The sequence below is a fragment of the Mobula hypostoma genome, chromosome 9 (assembly GCF_963921235.1).
Source record: "Mobula hypostoma chromosome 9, sMobHyp1.1, whole genome shotgun sequence".
In the NCBI taxonomy this organism is placed as follows: domain Eukaryota; kingdom Metazoa; phylum Chordata; class Chondrichthyes; order Myliobatiformes; family Myliobatidae; genus Mobula; species Mobula hypostoma.
The window spans coordinates 55,500,199-55,522,943 of NC_086105.1; the positions used below are offsets into that span (position 1 = coordinate 55,500,199).

General features: G+C 39.2%; 1 protein-coding gene across 1 annotated transcript in view; it reads left to right on the forward strand.

The window, feature by feature from the left end:
* The first annotated feature begins 1,717 nt into the window (after positions 1-1,717).
* kdm5a (lysine demethylase 5A) overlaps positions 1,718-22,745 on the forward strand; it is a 168,753-nt gene continuing 147,725 nt past the window's right edge. Inside the window, exons 1-3 of the mRNA XM_063058334.1 lie at positions 1,718-2,190; positions 15,398-15,475; positions 18,441-18,563. Of these exons, the coding sequence (XP_062914404.1) occupies positions 2,044-2,190; positions 15,398-15,475; positions 18,441-18,563 (348 nt within the window). The 5' untranslated portion in view covers positions 1,718-2,043. The remainder of the gene's footprint in view (positions 2,191-15,397; positions 15,476-18,440; positions 18,564-22,745) is intronic.

The window sequence follows — 22,745 nt, forward strand, 5'->3', positions numbered from 1 at the left end:
AGTCATACAGAGACCAAACCTGCCAGCACAGTACAATACTGATCTGAAGCCAAAGAGTGACAAGAATCAGGATCCAATTGAAGAAGTGAAAGCACAAGTGAAGGAATTGAGAAGTTTTATTGAAATGATGAAGTCTCAGCATAAAAAAGAGATTACACAGTTAATGAATGAATTAGATGAAGAAAGGAAGATTCATATTTCATTATAAATGGAAGTGGAAGGAATTAAGAAAGCTGCAGTACTTGAAGAAGTACAACCCAGATCATACATGGTCCAAACAGAAGAAGGAGCAGTGTTAAGGAATCGCAAAGACCTGAAGAAATAGCCAACTTCAGAGTTTCAGTTAACTGATGCAGACCAGATAAAACATGAAAATAACAACGAAACACAAGAACTGTGTGAACCACTTAGAAGGTCTACTCCTGTTCGTAAACCCCCAGAGAGACTGATAGAGACATGTTAAATTATGTATTTGTTTTGATCAATGTTGCTAATTGTTTTTCTTTTTAAGGAAAGGAAGATGTGGTGATATCACGTGTCACGTGTAAGAACGTGATTGGACAGAGTCGGGAGTATGGCAGAAATGACAGAATGACCTAGAAAGCATGGCTGTAAGAAATGTGGTTGCTGTTTGCTGTTGTCAATATAAGTTCTAGTTCTTCTTCTTACAGAATATGGTTTGTTCTTAGTAACCCACCGTACATATAAATAACACAATGAGTATCTCCAACGTTTTTGTTTGTATTTCATAATATAGTTATTTCTTCTGAGGCCAAAAGGCACTGAAGAAGTTTGAGAGATGAGTGATATGTTTCTGTGGATTCCTGAAAATCCAACACCGTCTATTTGCAGAACAAGCAAATTGAGATCAAAACAACCTGGGTCCTTGTTATTCAAGTGACTGTCACAAAATCCCTTCCTGCAACCAAGCCTCCCCATGTTTAGCATTACATATGATTTCAAAGGAATAAATTAGGAAAAAAACTGCATCCACTAGTCATTGACAAAGAGTCAGAGGGGATTAATAGGAATGTTTTACCGCAATTTGTTTTGATTTAGAATATGCTGTTGAAAAGGTTGAGGTTCCAAAGGGAATTTGAAAAAAAAATTGAAAAACTGCTAACAATTAGGCGGACTCTTGATTCTTGATCCTCCAAAATATTCCGCATGGAATTTAAATTGGAGGTGGCGAAGGGTGGATTTAAGAACGATCTCACCCTGAAACGTCGAATGTTTATTCCTCTCCATTGATGCTACCTGAGCCACTGAGTTCCTCCAAGATTTTATGTGTGTTCCTCTGCGTGTGTAACTACCTGGACCACCCCTTCAGTGGGTGGCCGTGACCAATCAAGTGGTGCATTTCGTGGATGGGCTCTGAAGGTACCAATGGGAAGACACATTCTCAATCAATGAAGGGCTTTGTTTTTGCCAGCGAGTCCAATAGGCATCGAGCAGGTACAGCCAATAACATTGCACCTTTGCGGAGTCGGCCAATCGGCGCAATAACGAGATCTTTAAACCGCACACGGGAGCACAACGCCTGATCCTTCCGCCGTTTTGAAAACATGAACTCTGGTGCCTCAGTGCATGTACCGTAACCGCCATCCCCCCCCGTGGGTTCATCCACACGTCTAACAGGAGTGTGTGTTGCGGCGGTGGGGTTGGGGGGCTAGCGCGCTGGGAGGGAGGCGAGGCGTCGGTGGGACTAATTTTCACGCGGCTGGCTTTGTGTTGGTGAGGCGGCGCGAGGCTCGGTGGAGCTCGGGTCCGCTCGTTCCTTGTCCGCCGCCGTCTTCAGACTGGGCTGGAGGGCAGTCCGGAGGGAGGGACGGAGGAGCGGTCGGCCCGCCTCCTACTCATCCCTGCTCCAGTGTGCGTGTGCGCGGCTGTCGGAGGCCTGGCCGTGCTGAGGGGCGGTGGCGATAGCGGCGGCCGACGCTGGGATTGCCCCGGCCCCCTCCCCCCCCCAGACCCCTAACCCCCCTCCCGGCCCACTCTTTGTGTCCGGATTGCTCGCTCGCTGGCCCCTGTCAGGCCGCAGTCATGTGGGTCTTCTCTGAGTTCATCCCGCCGCCCGAGTGTCCGGTGTTCGAGCCCAGCTGGGAGGAATTCAACGAGCCGCTCGCCTACATCAACAAGATCAGGCCCATCGCCCAGAGGAGCGGTATCTGCAAAATACGCCCGCCTAAGGTGAGCCTCGCTCCCTCCCCCTCCCCTCCCCCTCACCCCCGAAGTTGGGTACAAGTGCTGGGTTGATGTGGTCGGGCCTGGCCTCCTGGTCACGGTCCCCTTCGGTAGGCAGCAGGAGCTGGCCAGTTGGCCCTGTGCTACAGGCACGAACAGCACTAGGCCATTCGGCCCGGAGCCTGCTTCGCCATTCTGCTAGATCATGGTTCATCGCCTGCTGCGGCACCGTTTTTGTGAACCATCCCTTTAACTTCGTCAGTCGCTGTTTTGAATGCAGTCGGTGTCTTAATTCTCTACTGCCGTGGTTAGAGAATTCAAAGGGTTCACAACCCCCATTTCAGTCCTTTACCCCGTATTCTGCGACTGACCCCTAACTTTAGACTGGAGAATTAGCCTCCATGTCTCCATCCTGTTCAGTCCTTGAAAAAAATTGTCTGCTCAATGAAATCACCTCTTATTTTTCAAAACTTCTGGGGAATACAGGCCCGGGCTATTTCAATCTTCCTTCGTGAGGCTGATTTACTATCCTGAGAAACGGGTGTATTTTCACTGCTTGCTTTATCAATAGCCTGTAGGTCATTCTGGGGAATGCATTGTGGGAAGGCAAATGGAGGAGAGTGTTTGAAGGGTAGATGTGTTACCTATCTAAGTCTTGACAAAGAGCTGTGGAAGTTGCCTCCGATGTCAGTGTCCTGGACTCCATGGTCAAAATCATGTTTTAACCAGTGTGAGCATCAAATCTGCACGGTGATAAATGCAGTTTAGATACAATCCATGCTATGGATTCCGAAAAGTAGAGCAAATCAGAAAAGCAAAGAACCATATTCCATGCTGGAAATACTCAGCAAATTGTGCATCTTCTGTGGAGAGAAAAACAGCTGATGTTTCACATTGATGACCTCTCATCATGAGATGCTGCCTGAGCTGCTTATGATTTCTATAATTTTCTATTGTGTAAAAAGCTTCAGCTCCCAGTGCAGCTTTATGGTTTTGAGGGTTACACGTCTATGGCTAAGTTTGAATAGAAGTGTAATGTGATAACTTGGTATTGTTTTGGCGATGATTGTCATGGGTACTGGTGATATTGCTCTGCTGTTTTATGAGTGTGTTGTTGATCAGTCTTTACTAATATTCTTTTACCATTAAAGGAGGAGTTAGCATTCTTCCCTTAGGTTGCTGAAGGAAAATTAGTTTGGCAAGTGCTTTTCAGCTCAAGGTCCCCCTGCCTGGCAGCATTTTCAAAGATGTTCTCTGGAGTGTCTCTGTTGTCACATCCAGAAATGGTTCTATTGCCAAGATTGAACTGTGTATTTTTGATATGAGCTCTCAACAAATAAAATTATCTTCCTTGCCTCCTAAGTCTCCTTATGTGTTGGTTCATGTGAGGAGACCAAGGAGAGATTTTAACAACATTCAAAAAATGCTTTAACACAGTCCTTCAGAGTAATTAAAACATGACATCTTTGTGTGGTTTTGATTTTTTTTTGTGTGTCTGCTTTATTTTATGGAGTTGGGCTTGAATGTTTAAGGTTCTGACTTGGGTGAGAGCTTGATTTACTGGGCAGCAGCATCTCACAGTGGCATGAAAATAGTTTATTAGGATTATTAAGCTGATGCTAGCTCTTTCCAATGAACTATTCGATCTGTACCATCCTCTGCCTTTCCTCAGGGTCTTGCAAATATTCTGATGGACTTGATTCATTGCTTTGAAACAAATTCTCTCATGCCTCCAGTTCAGAATAATCTATGATTTCATTCCTGGGGAAAATTGTACCTGACACTTCCATTGTTCTGTTTTAATTTGAATAAATCTGTTAGTTACTTTTGTAGTGGAAGTAATTTCTGCTTGGGTATTTTGAATCATAAAATTGTTGTGATCATTTGGTCTGAGTCACAATCAAATAATACTGTTTCATTCTATTGCTCTTTTCCAAAAAGCTCTCAAAATTATTTCTGCTCAGATCAAATTCCCCCATTGAAAATTGTTGAAGATTCCTTTTTCTCTGCTCTTGAGTTTATGTCCTGGCATTTGCTTTCTATTATATGCCCTTAGCTAACCAAACTACTTGGGGCACGCCACAATTCCTGGTATCACTTTGCTAAATCTTGTTTGAAAACACTCAAAGGCATTGATATTCTAAGTCAAAAATTGGAAACAATGGTAAAGGAAATTTAAAAAAAAACTCCCCATGCTAGAAATCAGCATAAACAAAAAAATGTTGCAAGTGCTCAGAAGGTCAGATGGCATCTCTGGAAAGGTCAAAATGATAACTCAAGATTTTGTCCAGCCTACAAAGTATTTCCAGCATTCGCTCTGTTTTGAATAGGATGCAGTAGCCCAGATGAAGCCATACCAATAATTTACCAAGGTTTAGCTCAATTTTCTTTGTTTTTCAACTGTCCCTACTAATGAACCCAAACATGCACAAGTTTATTTTTCTAACTCTGCAACATCTGACACCTGGAAATATTTTATCATCCCCCGTGTCCATTTTCCTTGCAACCCACTAAGTGCCATTTAGTTTATTATCCCTCTTTTTCCTGCTGAAAGATATTTTTACTGCATAAAAGAACATCAATCTGTAACCATTTTGTGAACTTATTAACACTCCTGATCTGTTACTATGTTTTTCATTTATTATATTTTTAAATCTTTGTGTCATCTGCAGAATTTAATATTTGGTTTTTTATACCCAAGAACATTTTGGGGATGCTTCTGCCCAGCCTGAAATGGAATTTTCTCCATTGTGCCTCAAGACAGTTTTTATTCACATAGCCATTGTCAATCTCCCTCCCCCCCCCAAATTTTCTGCCAAGTTTTGTGTATTATTAAATGCCTTTTATTGTCACTGCTTCAGTCAAGTTTGTAAAATAGAATTTGCCTTTTAATTCTAAGCAATTATCATTGTGAGATCTCAAGTTTTCTCTGCACTGGGTATTCTGTCAGAGTTCATGCCTTTGAACAGTTCTCCGACATTGTTCTGATGTTTAGGAAGGGTGTGAATAGGTTAGACTATAAATTAGTTAGTAACTCAGACTAATTTGAGATTATCTTTAGAGTTTATGCAGTTATGACAATAACATAAGTGTGTTGAAACAGTTGTGTGGCCTATGACAAGTATAACATTAGATACTGTATTAGATAGGTGTGCATTTGTGCCTTTTCTGACATTTTGCTGACAGCATTGAAAAACATTTGGAATCTGTTCCACCATTCAGATGGCAGGGAGCGTTAGGCTAAAATATTTTGTCTCTTTAAACTTTATTTCTAAAACAGACATCCCTTTTTTAAGTGCTTAAATGAATCACAAACCATTAGACCACACAAAGCCAAGTAACAAGCTGATTTTTGCATTTCCAAACTCCTGTCATAATTCCTGAAAGCCCCTTGTGTGTCTTTTCGTGTAAAGTTCTTGTTCATGTGTTTAAATATCATTCTGGTATGTTTTAGTATCAAAGAATTAAGGCTGAAGTGGGCATTTCGGCTCATCTAGATGAGAGGGATTGGTTAGACACAAATTACTTTACTTTCCTCCATATGCCTACAGACTATGTTTCCCCTCAAGCTCACAGTGACCATTTTCACCACTCCTTCGAGTAGCTTGGAATATATCCACTCTACAAATGTGTTTTTTTTTCTTCTCATGTGAATCTTTGACTTTTGAGCTGTTTGATCTGTGAAAAGACTTTTCTGTTTTTCCTGTCCTAAATTGGTCATAGATTGTACATCTTGTAAATGTCTATTCAACTTTCATAACTGTACCCTGGTAAATCTCATCTGTACCCTCTGGCTCGTCAGATTTTTAAAATCTTGGATGAGAAAGTTCAAAGATTGGTTTATTATCAAAGTATACAACTCTGAAATTCTTATTCTCTGTGAAGACAACAAACTCGGCTTCAGTTGTCAAAACTGATATCTGTTATCACTGCAACCATTTTCAATGTCCTAAGGATATTTCACATATTTCCTAATTGGGCTGAGTGACTAAAACATATTTTAAATTTCAATATAACTTTTTTTTTGCTCAGTACAGAAGGTTTCTCCAAAGATTTATGCTTGTAATTGCATGTTACTGTTGGCTGACCTGGTATAATTTTGTAATTAGTAATTGGTTTATTAATGTCACTCATATTGGAAAAACTATGTTGGCATACCATCCATACAGATTGCTCAATATGTAAGTACATTGAGGGATAAGAATAATGTGGATTATAGTGTTATAGTTACAGAAAATGCAGTAGACAAAGTTGCAAGACTGTGATGTGGTCGATTGAGAGATAAGTTGCTCATCTTTATCATGAGGTCCATTCAAGAGTCTTGTAACTGTGGGTTAGAAGCCTGGTCTCTCTTTTTCAAGATTTCATAGCTTCTCCTTGATGGAAGGTTAGAGAAGTAAAATTTACTGGAGTGGAAGGGGTTATTTGGTTATGCTTTCCCCAGGCGGCTGAAAGTGTAGACAGTCAATGGAGGGGAGGCTGTTTTCCTTGATAGAATGGGCTGTGTACATAACTTTACAATTTCTTGCTGAGTTGGGTAAAGTAGTCGCCGTAGATACTGGGTAAGTGAAGACCATTGCAGAAACGCCAATTTTCTTGGCCTTCTGAGGAGGTTGGTGTGCTGGTATTGCCTTTGCTCAGTAATCTTCAGTTTCTCTTTGCTCTTTTTACCAAAGCTTATAATTTCATGTCATTCAATTTTGTTTTTCAATTAGGTCCTCTCATAGCCCCTTGCTCAAAGGAAAAACACACATGTTTTTCATCCAGTCTCTCATTACTGGAACCTGGTAAATTTTGTCTCTGTGTAATATGGTGATCAAAATTACAATACTCTAGCTATGACTAGTCAGAGCTTTAGTGCTTGGATTTTATAGTCCAACTTTATATTCATGCTCTGACAGATGAAGGTCTGTATCCCAATTGCTTTTATCACTGGCTTGTCTTCCTGTGCTGCTATCTTTGGGGATCTCTGGGCTTGTACTCTGGCTTTTGTACTTTTACTAAGGCTTTTCTGTGGTACTTCCCGGAGTCCTGCCATAAACAGCAACATCAATTTTTGTCTGATCTACAAACTTATTAATTATGTATACTTTATTGTCACCAAACAATTGATACTAGAATGTACAATCATCACAGCGATATTTGATTTTGCGCTTCCTGCTCCCTGGATTACAAATCAATAGTAAATATTAAAAATTTGAATTATAAATTATAAATAGAAAATGGAAAGTAAGGTAGTGCAAAAAAACCCGAGAGGCAGGTCCGGATATTTGGAGGGTATGGCCCAGATCCGGGTCAGGATCCGTTCAGCAGTCTTATCACAGTTGGAAAGAAGCTGTTCCCAAATCTGGCCGTATGAGTCTTTACATTAATGAGCCATATTAATGTAAATTTTATCCTGAGAAGTGCAAAGTGATGCATTTTAAGAAGTTAAACCATGCCAGGACACCTGGGAGGTGTTGTAAAGCAGAGATTTGGGGGTAGAAGTACATAATTACCAGAGAGTGGTGACACAGACAAAATGGCGAAGAAGGCTGATGACATGCTTGCTTTCATCAGTCAGGCACTAAGTTCAAGAATTGGGACAACATGTTACAGCTGTACAAGATGTTGGTGAGACTTCACCTGGAACATTTTGTCCTTCTGGTTGCCATACTGTAGAGGAATATGGCTAAATTAAGAAAAATGGTAATTTTCTTGCACAGAAGGTGGAGGCATGTGTAACAAGCTGACAGAGGAATTGTTAGAGGTAGTTGTAATTAGAATGCTTAAAAGACATAACAGAAGTTTATAGGGAAGGTTTAGAAACAAATGCATGTGCAAGTGGGACCCTGACAAATGCATGTGCAAGTGAGTCAGTCAGGCACCCTGGTTGGCATGGCTAGGACTGGCCAACGGCATGCTGCCATGCTATATGGCTGCAGGAGTCTGGTACATCGTTGGTCACAGGCTTCCAATTACAAAAACAACCCTCCATTCTCATCTCCCTCCACCCCCCGTCACCAAACCAATTTGTCAGCTGGCTGTTGATTCTGTGGACTGCAACGTTCTGTACCAATTTCCCATGTTGGAATTTGTCAAAGGCCTGAATGAAATTTGTATATGAACTACACCACCTTCTACAATATATTTTGTTACTCTTTCAACAAACAATGTGATCAAATACAACCAGATATCCCATCAACAAAGCTCTGCGGATTATGTGTGATGAATTGCTGTATTTTTAAGTGTACATTAATTCTTAGCATTGGAGTATTATTGAATTAGTGGTGTTGTGGTATCTGCACTGGACTTCGAGGCAGTGGTCCTGGGTTTGAATCGGGCTGGCTCTGGGCATGCTTTCTATCTGTGCTAGATTGAGCATCAAGCTGGCAACTCTATCTCATTTAAAAAAAATACATTGCTAGAATAAATGGCTCAGTTGTCCCCCGAAGTGCCGCAAGGCTCAGAAAGGAGCAGCGATATTATCTAATGACTTTGCTGGCACTGAGGTTTGACTCAACAGTGTTTAATTATCTGGATTGTCCCTGCTTCCTTTTTTGAATAAAGATATTACATTTGCTGTCCTCTGGTCATCAGGCATCTCACCTGTCAGGGCCCTGGTGATCTCCCTTCCCCCCACCCCCTCCCCGTTAGTGTGAGTAATATCTCTTTAGTCCTGGTTAATTTCTCCTTTATACCCAACAAAACATAAACATCACCCTTTTTAATGATGCCATACTCTTGAATATCAGCAACTGTGAGTGAATACAAATTGAAAGTATTCATTAAAGTTTTAACCCATGTTTTTCAGCTGTGTAAATAGATTATCCCTTTTGTCCTCAACAAGTCTCACTCTTTGCCTGGTTATCTTATAAACTGCTTTGGGATTATTTCTAACCTTATAATCTCTCTTTGGGCATTCAGCTGGGTCCACGTATTCCACCTCGACCAAGAAAAGTTTATGCATCATATCCGCTGGGAAAACACTAGATCCTTTTTCATCTCTAACCTTCTTTTCCAATGATACTTTGTGGCTATCTTTCATTTCATTCTATACTGACATTATGGTATATGCCATTACAAAAAATAGCCAGACCTTTTTCTATATTTTCTAGTCATTTTTTTCCCAGATCTAATTGCTTATTTTGACTTCCCAGTTTTATTTTCCTTAATGAATCTATGCTCAATGTTCTAGTTCTTTGCCAGTTTAAACCCTCCCCTACAGGAAATTACCTCTGAGTAAGTTGGTCCTGGCCCCACGGAGCCTTTTTTCCCCTATGCAAATCCCACTATTTAGAGTAGATCCAATACACCAGGAAACTAAAACACTCCCTCCTCCATATCCAGCTATGCATTCACTTACATTTTTATTCTCATGGGTGTATGGCACTGGGAGTAATCTGGATATTACTGGTCTGAGGTTGTGTTTTGTAATTATTTCCCAACTGGATTAATCCTGTTTTTTTTATTTAAGAAGCTATATTAGTATTGATATGGACCACTTCATTTGACTGTTCATCTGTTGCCCCGTGATGATACCTTTAACCTTGCCACCAGGGAGGCAGCAAACCATTCTAGATTTCTATCATAGAGATGTTTGCTTCTGTCCAACAATAAAATTCTCAGTAACTTTTGGTCTCTGGCTTTTCTGCTCCCTCCCAGTAAACTGTACTCTAGCTACACACTCCAAGGAAACACTCTATTCAGAACCAAAAAAGCTGATTTCAGTGAGATGCTCTTGGGTCATCTGAAATAACTGCCCTGCTTTTTATCACTCTACCAGTTGCCTATTGTTCTTGCTGCACTCTTGAACAGCTGAAATGTTATAATGCAATACTTGGCCTTGTGGATGAAATGCACTGTCACCAGCTGTTGCTTGGGTCTCTCCATTGAAGACATTGCACCTGTGGTTGTCCAAGATATAGGAAATGAGTTGGCTTTCACATGTAGCATAGGACCTTGCATTCCATGGCTCTGAGTTGCTTGCTATGCTTCCTTTTGCTTTGTACACCCAGCAGACATCAGAATTTTATAAACTAAATTTAAATCCGATCCAATTCTCGTGAATGAATGCTATCAACTTTAATACCCCATTCCTATTCCCCCACTGCTCATTTTCCGTCTCTGTCCTTATTTGAATAATAAGATATCCTGTGTCATCTGCACGTCAAGAAATGTGTTGGGGGAATTTTATTGACGATTTTTATTCTCCCCACAAAAATTCTTCATATTTCAAATTTTGGGTAGTGATATGCGAAATATATAAGGGTGAAATTCTGTAACCCAAATGGTCATAATGCAGAAGTTGACTGTTTCTTGGAGGCAAGAATCATAACTGAACAATCTTCTGTTGGGATGGGAATCTGTTCTTGCCACACTTGTATTCCACATGTCAATTTATGCCTACAACTCAAACTTAGTTTTAATTCCTTCTTGGTTAGGGCCACATCGCTTCCAATCCCCTTTTTATGTTTATTTAGCCAGAGGGTGGTAAATCTGTTGAACTTGTTGCAACAGGCAGCTGTGGAAGCCTGGTCATTTAGGTGTATTTAAGGCATCGCGAAAGGTTATGGAGAGAAGTCAGGAGAATGGGGTTAAGAGGGAAATGGATCAGCCATGATAAAATGGTGGAGTAGACTTGATGGATTGAATGGCTTAATTTTGCTCCTATATCTTGTGCTTGAACGTAGTTTAGACCAAAAAGGCTCTGGCATGTTATTTAAGGCATTGCTTTTCTATGTGATACTGTTTTTGAAACTGAATAATGTGAGAATTTCTTTAAGTATGCTTTCACTTTGAGTTCAAGTAAGACAAATTATGGAAGAAATCTGATAAACCTTCGTATTTGGGTACTGGATTTGCTAATTTCGTGGACTATTTGATGTTCACAGTGATGTACTTTATAATATTTTAATTCACTTTTCTTAGCTATCACACTATTATAATAGATTTCCTATTGAACCATTTATCCTGAAAGAGAGAATGGGAACTGGAGCCAGGATTGATAGCAATACTCTAATGACCTAACTAGAGTTCTATGAAGTTGCAATGTAATTCCATGACTTTTTAAACTGTCTTGATTAATATAGACAAGCATGTCATACACTTTATTTTTACCATGCTTTCAACATTGTGGCCATTTTCAGGGAGCTCAATGAACATTTCCTGGTTTTTCAGGTACAGGTTGTACAGTGGATGGTGTTTGTGGTTTGCTGTATTTTGTGCTCCTTTGCGAGGGAACAGTGCAAAACAATTTTTCAGCTGATGAAATGGGGCAGTGACAAGTGTTAGCAAATGAACAATTGATGTTTATTCTATTGTGACCTTTGTTTCATTGGGCTAGGTGATCAGTCATAAGTCAGTAGGTCACCTAAAATATGCTTTTGTTTTGTTGCAAAGGCAAAATTTGGTGAGAATGTACTTTTGAAGAACAGTAGAAAAAACACATTCCCTTGAAATGGGAAGTATGTAGTCTGCATGTGGTTGATGTTTCATGTGCAAAGCTGCAGTTTGGAGGTTCTAGTCTTGTATACTATAAGTTGTTTATTGCAACAGGCAAGTGAACAAGCGCTGCTGACAGTTAACAAGTAAGGAGAGGTGTTGTAAAAAGGTAAACTAAAATACTAATGAAACTAACAGAATCCTGAACAAAGAAGAATAAAACTTGGAAGTGAAATCAGGAAGCTGTCATTATAAAAAGATGAAAATCTAGGACACCTGAATCACTCAGCATTTTCAAAGGTGACATTTCTAGATTCTTTTCAGGTATTTAGATTGAGGTGCAAGGCAGTATGCTTTAACCAAAGAACACAACGGTCTTGAGTTGAATCATGTTACTAATCTCATGTTGTAATCTCACATTTTGATCACTTTTTGTTATTGATGAATTCCATCTGCTTATTTTTTTTCACAGCCCAGGTATTCTGCTTAAGTCAGCATGAGTCCTCTCCTTCAGTAATAAGACATGTACATCATTGGAGCAGCAGAACACTAGTCAGCTTGAGTGTACGGTTGAGTTTTGTTGCCAAGCATGTTGGCTACTAGCCTTGTGTTATCCTTTTTCTGCTTTAAAAATGAAACTGGGCATTAGGCAGATACTGGTATGTTATCTCAGTTTAATATTTAGTATTTCTGTTGTATCCTCTGTGTTCATTGGATCAATTAGCACAGACAAAATCTTCCATTAGGATTGCATGTTCATACAACTTGGAGGCTGGCTGCTTTCTTTTGAACTGGAGATCTAATACGTCTGGAATTTGTTGGTGGTTTGAGAATAAATTTGCCTGCTTCTGTTTGTATTGCTGTGAGCACTAAGGCTTTTTGCCTGTACATTGAATTTCTTAAAACACAAGATATTCTGCAGATTCTGCAGATTCTGGAAATCTAGAGCAACACTCACAAAATGCTGGAAGAACTCAGCAGTTCAGGCAGCATCAATGGTTGATACTGGGTTTCAGAAATCCCATTTATGGGGGAAAGGTACAGACAGCCTTTGTTGTTTAATGGCTTGGTGGGCTATTTTGATAGTCACTGTAAGATGAGCTGTGTTACTGCAGACTTGAAATCACCTATAAATTATAAAGAACAAATATGGACTTCCTTCCAGAAATGTTTAGTTTATTATCTAATAGCTTTGTAACTTAAGTTAAAATGCATGGATATTTTACAGTTGATATTTAATATAGTTAAAAATAATTTCAAATGGTATTATTTGATTGTGTGGGGTTTGCTTTATTTATAGTGTGCTGTCACATTAAATGAGTTACTTATTGTGACTGTTTTGCCTGTGAATGTTGCATACAATTTACACAACACAAATTCATACAAAGCGTGCAAGATAAATGGAGAGTGATTACAAACGTGTTCAATTGTGCGATAGAGCTATTAGTCTGGGGCACTGAGGATTTCACCATCTTTGGCATTGTGGTGAGGTGACAAATAGTGTTGTCCTGCACACTAATTATATTGTCTATTGTCCACAAGTATCTACCAGAGACAGAATTTTGTTTCTATATAATGCCAAATTATAATAATTATCAGCATGCAATTACCTGTGTGCCCACCCGCCCCCAGCTTCTTAGCTAAATTTCAGCTCTTTATTGTTTCCAGAACTCGACATTCTTCCAATTATAAGCTCTAGTACATTTGTCCGTCTGTTTGAGTGTGCCATAGGGGACTTGGCATTTTCTCTGCAATGTTCTCACTAAAGCCCTCTCCCTTCGTGTGACCATGTTGAGAAAAGCAGTTTTGAAGAGTTCAGTGATTCGCTCCGATGGATTTTTAAAAAATGTTTCTATCTTTCTCGAGACTGTCATTGAAGGATTTAACTAATAAGTATTGTGGTCCTGTGACCTTATTTTTAGTTTGCAGTAGCGTTAATAATGTGACAGTGGAGTGCTTTGGGATCTTGGACTATATTAAAGATGCTATAGGACAAGTCAAATAATATCATATGGCCTCAGTACAGTTTATCTTAAACCATTACGGATTTTGGATCACACATATTTTAAAAATATTCAGATAACATACCACTGAGGTTAGGGAAGTATTATGGAAGGTGTTGGAAGTGGGTGTGCAATTTTAAAGACCTTTTTGCACCACAAAGCTCTAGAAACCGTGAAGTTTTTATTTATATTGTGATATGTAGAGCATGACAATATATACATAATAAACTCTATACAAAGTAATGAGAAAATAACAATTTAAGGTGTTAGTTTTGATGTATAAATATTAACCAGAACTGCAGAGCTAACTCTTTTCAGCATTTGTGTCAAAGGATGATGCCATCTCAGAAAGAAGCATCTCACGTCACACCATTCATTCAACAAGCACTGATCTGTCAGTCAAGATTATCTACTCTGCATTGGGATTCAAGCTTAAGCTGTCTGATTTAGAAAGGAGTGTGCCACTAAGTAGCAACTGACAACTTAATATGGAATGCTGTGTTATTGATTGAATTGCGGAGTTAAGTTTAAGGAACTTGGGGCTCCAGCATGTGCATGTCCCCCTTCCATCAAGGACGCCTTCAAAAGGCTTGCCTAAAGAAGGTGGCGTCCATCATTAAGGATTCCCACCACCCAGGTCATGCTGTCTGCTCTTTACTGCTATTAGGCTACAGGAACCTGAAGATCCACACTCAATGTTCCAGTAACAGCTTCTTCACCTCTGACATCAGATTTCTGAATGCACAATGAATCCATCCACTATTTTTGCTCTCTTTTTGCACTACTGATTCAAAACATTTAATACATATTAATATATTTACTGTAATTTATTGTATATTTTATGTATTGCACTGTATAGCTGCCATAAAACAACAACTTTCCTGACATATGCCGGCGCGCTCAGACACTGACTTCAACAGGTCCAACCAAAGGTGTTATTGTCTGTTGTAAATGTAATTAGTTACGATTGCAAGTCCCTGCTGTGCATTAAGAACTTACAGTACTGTAGGTTTACCAATCAATGAGCTGCTCTTTGGAGAAACTGAAGGAGCTAGACATGGTGCGGACTATGTTGCTGCATGCTACAGAGGGTGTTAGAGTCAGTGTGTGGAGTGGTGTGCAGTCTAACAGTGAGTGATTGTCTTGGTTGCTTTTCTTGTGATTGCGAGGACCTGTTGGACATTGGTATTGTGGAATGCTACAAGTTTGGTTCACTTGTTTATTGGCGGGGTCAATGGTGGGGGAGTTGCGTGCCCTTGGTTGTAGTGAGGTCTTGGCCTCAAGCTGTGGTATCACCTGTTTGCAGCTGCCCTGGAGAGAGGCATCAGAGTTGGTGCTGGAGGTGTTGTGGCATGGCATCAATAGTGGTGGTGTCGGTGCTGCCCTCCAGTATTTGCTTGGCATAGATGAGCTTTATTATGTTGAATTGCAGACAGCTACAATATTCATGGACTCGGGGACTTGGACTAGTTTTTTGTGTGAGTGACTGAATTTTGCAACTATCTTATATGTGCCTTTTGCTATGTATGACTGTTAGTACTGTTTTGTGTACCATGGCCTTAGAGTAATGCTTTTTCATTTGGCTGTATTCATGGATATTCCTATATGGTTGAATGACAATTAAACTTAAACTAGATGTCAGTGATAAGTCTGATTCTGAAATAATATACAGTGAACTTGACAATTGATAAATGCTGAGAATTGAATATTATTATATTTTCTGTTTGGCATTTGAAGATATGTGGTAATTTTTGCTCAAGATTGAAGTTTCAATTCTTGTTTTTCAGGACTGGCAACCGCCTTTTGCTTGTGAGGTGAAAAATTTTCACTTCACACCAAGAATTCAACGACTCAATGAGCTGGAGGTGAGAGGGACTTTGCATTTCTGGGGAAGTCTGAACAGATTGTTGTCGTATAATTTTTTCCTTCACTTAAACGTGTATGTTGCCTGTTCCTTTTCTTCATCTGCTTCTTGTAAGTCAGCTCCATTATTAGGAGCCTCTTTCAGAGAGGGGTGGGGATGGATGCTGGTAAGGTAGACTAGTTCAAAGAGGAGAGAGAATAGTTAACAGCATTAACTCTTGTAACAAAGTTGAATGGTCAGTAAGTAGTTCAGTGGGAGTAGGGGGTCTCTTGGAGAATATGCATTTGTAGAGAGTTTGGGAGCAAGACAGAAGAGAACTAAAGTTTGGGACTACAGCTGTGAAGAACTTGTAAGTTTGCCACAGTGGCCAAGGAGTGAAAATACAGAAATGGGCTATTTAGCCTAGGTGTTTTATGCTGGTATCTATGCTCACACAGCCTCCTATTTCCTCCTTGCACTGAAACATCCCAATATGTTCTCTTGTGCTCATCTTCCTTTCCCATGCTAATCTAGCTTAACCTGAAATATAATTATACAAGTTAGATCAATATTCTTCATAGCTGTGGCTCACATTCTTACCAGTAATGTCATTGAATTATATAGCATGGTTGCAGGATATTTACCCATCTGATGCTGGCTGTGGTTTGTATAGGTAGCAGACCACACAGTTTCATTTGCCTAATCTTTTCCCATGGCCCTGCATAATTGATTCCCTTGAGTACGTAAGTATTTCCTTTCACCACTTGTGGGCAGCAAGTTCCGGATCATCACTATGTAAAATAAGTTCTTTGCATCACTTTGTATCTCTTGTCCAGCCTTCTTAAATGTCCCTAACTCTTGGTATCATCCAGTGCTTTTTATTGATTTCTCAGGCTTTTTGTTCCCATCCTTTTCTGTCATTAAGGTGACAGCGAACCAACTTCTTGAACCACCGAAGTCCGTCTGCTAATAGAGAAAGTTTCTCTTAGCTTCATTTTTGCTCTGCATCTTGATCAAATCATTCAACTTCTTTGATCCAAGGTGTAGCATGTTCCACATGTAATTTGACAGAATATCTTCACTCTTCCAGTTTTGTTCTCCTGTACATCGCCAAATTTACTGTTTCACCATTGGCAGCTACCCTTGAACTGCCAGTGCCATAAGCTTTGGAATTCCTTTCCTTACTTCATCTCTGGCACTTCCCTCATTAAAGTATTCTCTAAAATGTTTCTGCCATGGACCTTTCCAATTTTCTGTATTTTTCTTAATGTGTGGCTTGGAAGCATTTTTTTTTGTTTTTATAACATTTCCTGTGAAGTATGTATCTTAATGCCAAAGATGATAAGAGAAAGTTGTGGCATTAAGATCTTCTGGGTAAAGATGTAGGACTGTCTAGTTGTGGAGTAAAGATGTAGGGTTGTTGAATAACTTTAGCTAAAATGTATGAAGAATACTTCTTATAATACTGTAATCGTGCTTGTTCATATCTAAGCACATTTTCTTTAACGAAAGAAAGTCCAACGTGCATTGGATTTTGCAGGCAGTGTTCTGACTTGGTTTTAAAATCCACTGTTTCAAACTTGATTTAATCTTGTGATCCTGAAGTTTACTCTATTGAATGTGTTTAAAATCTGATTTGTTATGTAAAACTCAGCAGTCATTAAAACACAATTGATGCTTATGGGGGTATTGCAAATTAATAAATGAGTTAATTTTGCTCATTGCTTATAAGGACATTAATGAATACGTTGCTTTGTGGATGGTTAGTACTTTCACAGTCAAGGTGACAGGTTCTTGTATGTTGGGTCATTGAGAAAAGCTTATGAAAAGAGTGGTCCTGTTCATGTTTGCTCTTGTTAACTACTTCTAACCCTGTCAGTTTGAGTGTGTCTTAGTGGCCTGCTCCTATGATTAAGTTCAGCTCAATGAAGGAATTTAGGTTAGAAATTACAGTATTCAGTTTCACAACTGAAACATCAGTAGACTTGAATATTTGGCCTCGCATCCAACATGTTCAGCTGGGGTTTCTGTAGGGTGCCAAAGTCAATATTGAGGTAGAGTGGGAGTCAAAGGAGATGGTGATATGTAGTGAGGTCTATGGAGATTGAATCAGGCACCAGGACTTTACTCCCTTCACTGAAATCCAAAGGGTGGCTTGATCCTCTGTTCCAATGTGTTCCTCTGGCTTCTGGTAATACAAGCTTTGAGTAGTTCCACTGGCAGAAGGATTGGTGGTAAATGATTCTACTCTAGATCTGCAGCTCTGCCTGAATCATTTGAACTATTTCATTCGCAGTGCTCTAAAACTGACTCATAATAAGTCAGCAACAGCACCAGGAACAGGTGGAGAGTAAGAAATGGCAAAGCCCAGATCCCCTCACTGCTTTTGTATTGCATCTGAAGAAAAATATTTTGTGCACACAGTTGCCAGTGGTGGGGTAAAGGAAATTTAGTGTATGCAAGAGGTTGGAATGGGAACACTAGAAATCAGAGTTGTATGTCTGGTTGAAATTGAAGATTGGAGTTGAAAAGCACATGGAATGCTGTTATAAAAAGAAAAAAACATTTTCCACCCGAAAATGAGTGAATATTGCAGTAATTAAATGCTGATTAAAGTAAAATTGACTAACCTTTCAGTTGTTTAATATCCTTCATGTAAGTTGTATGTAGAAAATACAATATTAAAAGTAATGTTGGTAGGAATTGATCTGTCATATAATAGCTGAGTGTTGCATCTTGCTTTGTGTTATGTTATGAACCAACTGACTTTAATGTCCAAAATAATAAACAAAAATGAATAATCTTGTTTCAATTCTTCAACGTAATGATTTCTTTTGTGTTTTTGTCAATTTTAGATTATGCTATATGCTCATGACTTCATAACAAAAATGTTTTCTGGAAATTAATGTAACATTTTAAGGAATGACATGGTATTTAGATTTTCAGTTATATTCTTTACTGAACAATATTATGTTGTATGCTTTCAGGCACAGACCCGGGTGAAGTTGAACTTTCTAGATCATATTTCAAAATTCTGGGAACTGCAGGGATCCACTCTGAAAATCCCACATGTTGAGAGGAAAATGTTGGATTTGTACACACTCAGTAAGGTCAGGCATTCATCCCACTTCAAAGAAATAGTTTGTATTTTTTCTCTGAACTGTCTATATGATTACAGCAAAATTAAAACACTGAAGTTTAGTACCTTGTTCCAACCCACCCATGGCCTTATTTATCCACATAAGGTAGGCTATTTCCCTTAATTCTCATTTGGCCACCTTTGCAACTCATTCTTATTTCCTTCCAGTTTCAGTCCTATTCCAGTGTGACTGCTGACAGACTAAATTTTCTTTGGCACCCTCATGCTATTTTTTTTTTTTTACAATAAGCTGTTTCCACTTGGCTATTTGGCTCGCTCCCCACCCCATTACAAATCCATCATTGATGAGCAAGGAGGTTGAAGTTTACCATGACTAGAAGGGTAGGCAGCATTAAAATTCCTGCAAGTTCAGCTGCGATCTCAAATGTCAGTCAAATTGAGGGGTCCTCACATAAATGCAAGATGGTGTGCGAGGCAGATGAATTGAAGGCAGAATTAAATGTGGAAGTAGATTTTTGGCCAGTATTGAAACATGTCTTAGAGAGGCAGCCCTTGTTGCTTAATGTGCCTAGTTACAGAATTTTCAGATGAGTTTGAGGATAAAAACAGTGGTGAGTGGCAGTAAAAATTAAATAAATAAATTCATAGCTGTCAGAAGGGATGGTCTGTTAGAAATATGCTGGTCTAGAGTTAGGTAAGGAGTTAAATCCTGTTTCTAGGACATCTCCCTTCTATTTCAACTGTTCTTTAATGAAACGGTGCCACATTGATCATCCAGTCCAGGTCCAGTTCTTTTCATCCTCTAACCTGTTGCTGCTGGACTATTGGTTGCCACTGTATCATCTGTTTTCTACTTCACTATGTGTGTGGCATGTTCGTACTCAGTAATTAGCTCACTTGGGTACAGAGGAGAGTGGAATTGATTGGTCCCATTCATTCATAGAAGAACTTCAATCCCTACATGGGGTCTGTGGGCTAATCAATGAGGTTTTTCTCTCTCTAAAACCAATACTCTTAATTTTATGGTAACAATCATTTTCTGTGCATGCTGAGCCAAGTTGCTGTTGGAGATGTCTTGGGGTGGACCCATTCCTCCTTATCTCAGCTTGTCTGTCAATTGTAATTTTATTTTTGTTGAGACCTTGGCTCTTAGAAAAGCAAACTTAGATTCCCTTCCCAAGGAAGGATCCTTGATCCATTCCCTTTTTCACAGATGTTGCATGACTAGTTGTTCTTCCAGCATTTTCTGTACTTGTTCTCAAATTATGCATATTAGTAGTGAAGCTGAGAAGGTGATCTCCTATACCCCATGGTCTAGATACATAGAATAGCACAGGAATAAGCCATTCGTCTCATGATGCCTGTGCCAACCATGATGCAAATTTAAATTATCCCATCTACTTGCACATAGTCCATACTTATCCATTCCCAGCCTCTTAAACATTGCTATTGTATCCACTTGTACCACCTCTCCTGACAGTGCTTTCTACACTTACCTTCTACATTTAAAAAAAAAATAAAAATATGCCTCAAATTCTGTTAGTCCTGACGAAGGGTCTCGGCCTGAAACGTCGACTGCGCCTCTTCCTATAGATGCTGCTTGGCCTGCTGCGTTCACCAGCAACTTTGATGTATGTTGCTTGAATTTCCAGCATCTGCAGAATTCCTGTTGTTTGCCTCAAATTCTGTTTTGCTTTTCCCCTCTCAGCAATAATGGGAGTGCTAGGGGACTCTTCACCTGCCACTTTTCCTTCCTTCCTTCCTTCCTTCCCTATTTCCCATGGCCCACTCTCCTCTCCTATCCGATGCCATCTTCTCCAGCACTTTTCCTTTCACATCCACGTGGTCTTACCTGTCACCTTCTACTTGTCCTCCTTCCCCTTCCCCTTTTTATTCAGATGTCTTCCCCCTTATTTTCCGGTCCTGATGAAGGGTTTTGACTCAAGATGTTGACTGTTTATTCATTTCCATAAATGCTGCCTGACCTGCTGAATTCCTCCAGCATTTTGTAGTATGTAGTTCTAGAAGCTGATGTGTTTATTTTATGGTATCAGTCAATCCTGTATATTGGTTCCTTTAGTTACTCCTTCATTTTGCTTATTTTTCATTATCCTCAGAGGTTCAGAGACCATTAATCACTTCTATGTGGTCACCTTCCATTCTTTAATTCTGTGATGGTTGTTTTAATCCTCTGACTACCACAGTTCAGTAGAAACATTTTCCAAAAAGAGGAAAAAAAAGATTGTGTGACAACTCAGTCTAGAACTCCTTGTGGGACGCAATGCACAGAAGCAGAAAAGGAAACGTGAAAACTTGAGAGCACTACAAAGAGCTGTGGCCTCAAGAAGCATGAAATTAAAATAGTGATTATGATAGCTAAGAAAATGAGTGAGTGATTGGCCAAATAAAACTGAAGGGAAAACCGGTGTTGGTTCATGAGTACACAAAAAGCGAGAGGATAACTAAAAGAGTAGGGCTGGGTGGAGACAAAAAAGGAAGCTAGTGCATAGAGTTTGAAGGTAAGGGTCTTGCTGCATATTCCCAATAATGGGATATGGTGCTCATGTTCTGGTTAAGGAATTCATGTGAATAGCTGGATGGGATAAATGTAGTCAAAGAAGGAAGTATTAAGAAAGCTTAGCATTATTGGAAGTATGTGTTTAAAAAGAAAAAAAAACTGGCTCGAGTTGTTTTACTAAAGAGGACAGGTGAAAATTCCGCTGGGTCTGACTACAATTTTTTAATCTACCCAAATGGTAGGAATGGTGCCAGGATAGGAAGGCTGAACACTATTTAAAAAGAAAGAAAGGACTGATAAACTTGGAACTTCAAAGCTTGTGGGTTTAACTAGTGGTTAAAAGTTACTGGGTTCCATTCCAAGGAGCAGTATGAACCATGCAGAAAAGCAAGAATTAAATCAGGAATGTCAGCATAGTTCCATTAAAGAAGGTCACATCTTATTAACTTTCTGGTAACGAGTATTTGGATTTGAGCAAAGCTTTTGACATGTCTTACAAGCTTGTTTTTTTTTAAATATGGAAATAGCATGGTATCTAAAGGAGAGTGGTAGATGGGGTCCAAAACTCATTTAGTGTTGAGTGACAGAAGGTAGTAGTTCACAATTGCTTTAGTGATTGGAAGATGCTTCCAGAAGCGTTCCACAGAGCTCAGTGCACTATTCCTTGAATATTCTAATCCTTGTTAATGACAAAAAAAATCTGAATTGGAGAGGCTATGATTTTTAAAAAAGTTGCTGATATTGTAAAAATATTGTAAAAAGGTTTTATTGGGAAAATTTATAATTTACTATTACAACAGTACAATTATCCTTCACTTAAGATTAAGCAAGATTGGGAAAGAGAGCTTAACATGACCTTGATAACAGAGGATTGGTTGCGAATTTTGAAGTTGGTTAACTCTTCTTCAATCTGTGCCAGTCACTCTTTAATTCAATTTAAAATTGTACATCGTTACTATTTGACAAAGGAGAGACTGTCTAAAATATTTCCTAATGTTGATAGTCAGCGTGATAGATGTAAAACTGAGATGGCTACATTGACACGTATGTTTTGGTCTTGTTCTGTATTGAAACAGTTTTGGAAATCTATTTTCTCTACAATTTCTAAAGCTTTAAAAATTAATTTACAACCTAATAAATTGACAGTTTTGTTTGGTATAATCCCTCCACATATTCATGGTATTTCTATATCAGACCAACATGTAATTGCATTTGTTACATTATTGGCCAGAAGGGCTATTTTATTGAAATGGAAAGATGCCTCTGCTCCCACTTTGATACAATGGTTCTCTCAGGTGATGCTATGTCTTAGTTTGGGAAAATCAGAAGTCAAACTTTTGATCCTAGATTTGACTTTGAGAAAAGGTGGGGTTCTTTTGCCCACTACTATCATCTGATTTGAGTTAATTAAGATGGTTCCATTCTGATTCTTGTTTAAATGGTTTTGAGTTGGCGATTGATGTTTTTCTTTTATGGAAGCTTGTATGGTGTATAGCTCCGGGTTTGTGCTCCCAGTGGGTTTTTTTTTCGGTTTTTTTGTTAGCAGGGTTTTTTTTTGTTTTTAGTTAGTAGGAGTTCTTTTTTTCCTCCTTTCTTTTTTTCCTCCTTTCTTTTTTTCCTCCTTTCTTTTTTTCCTCCTTTCTTTTTTTCCTCCTTTCTTTTTTTCCTCCTTTC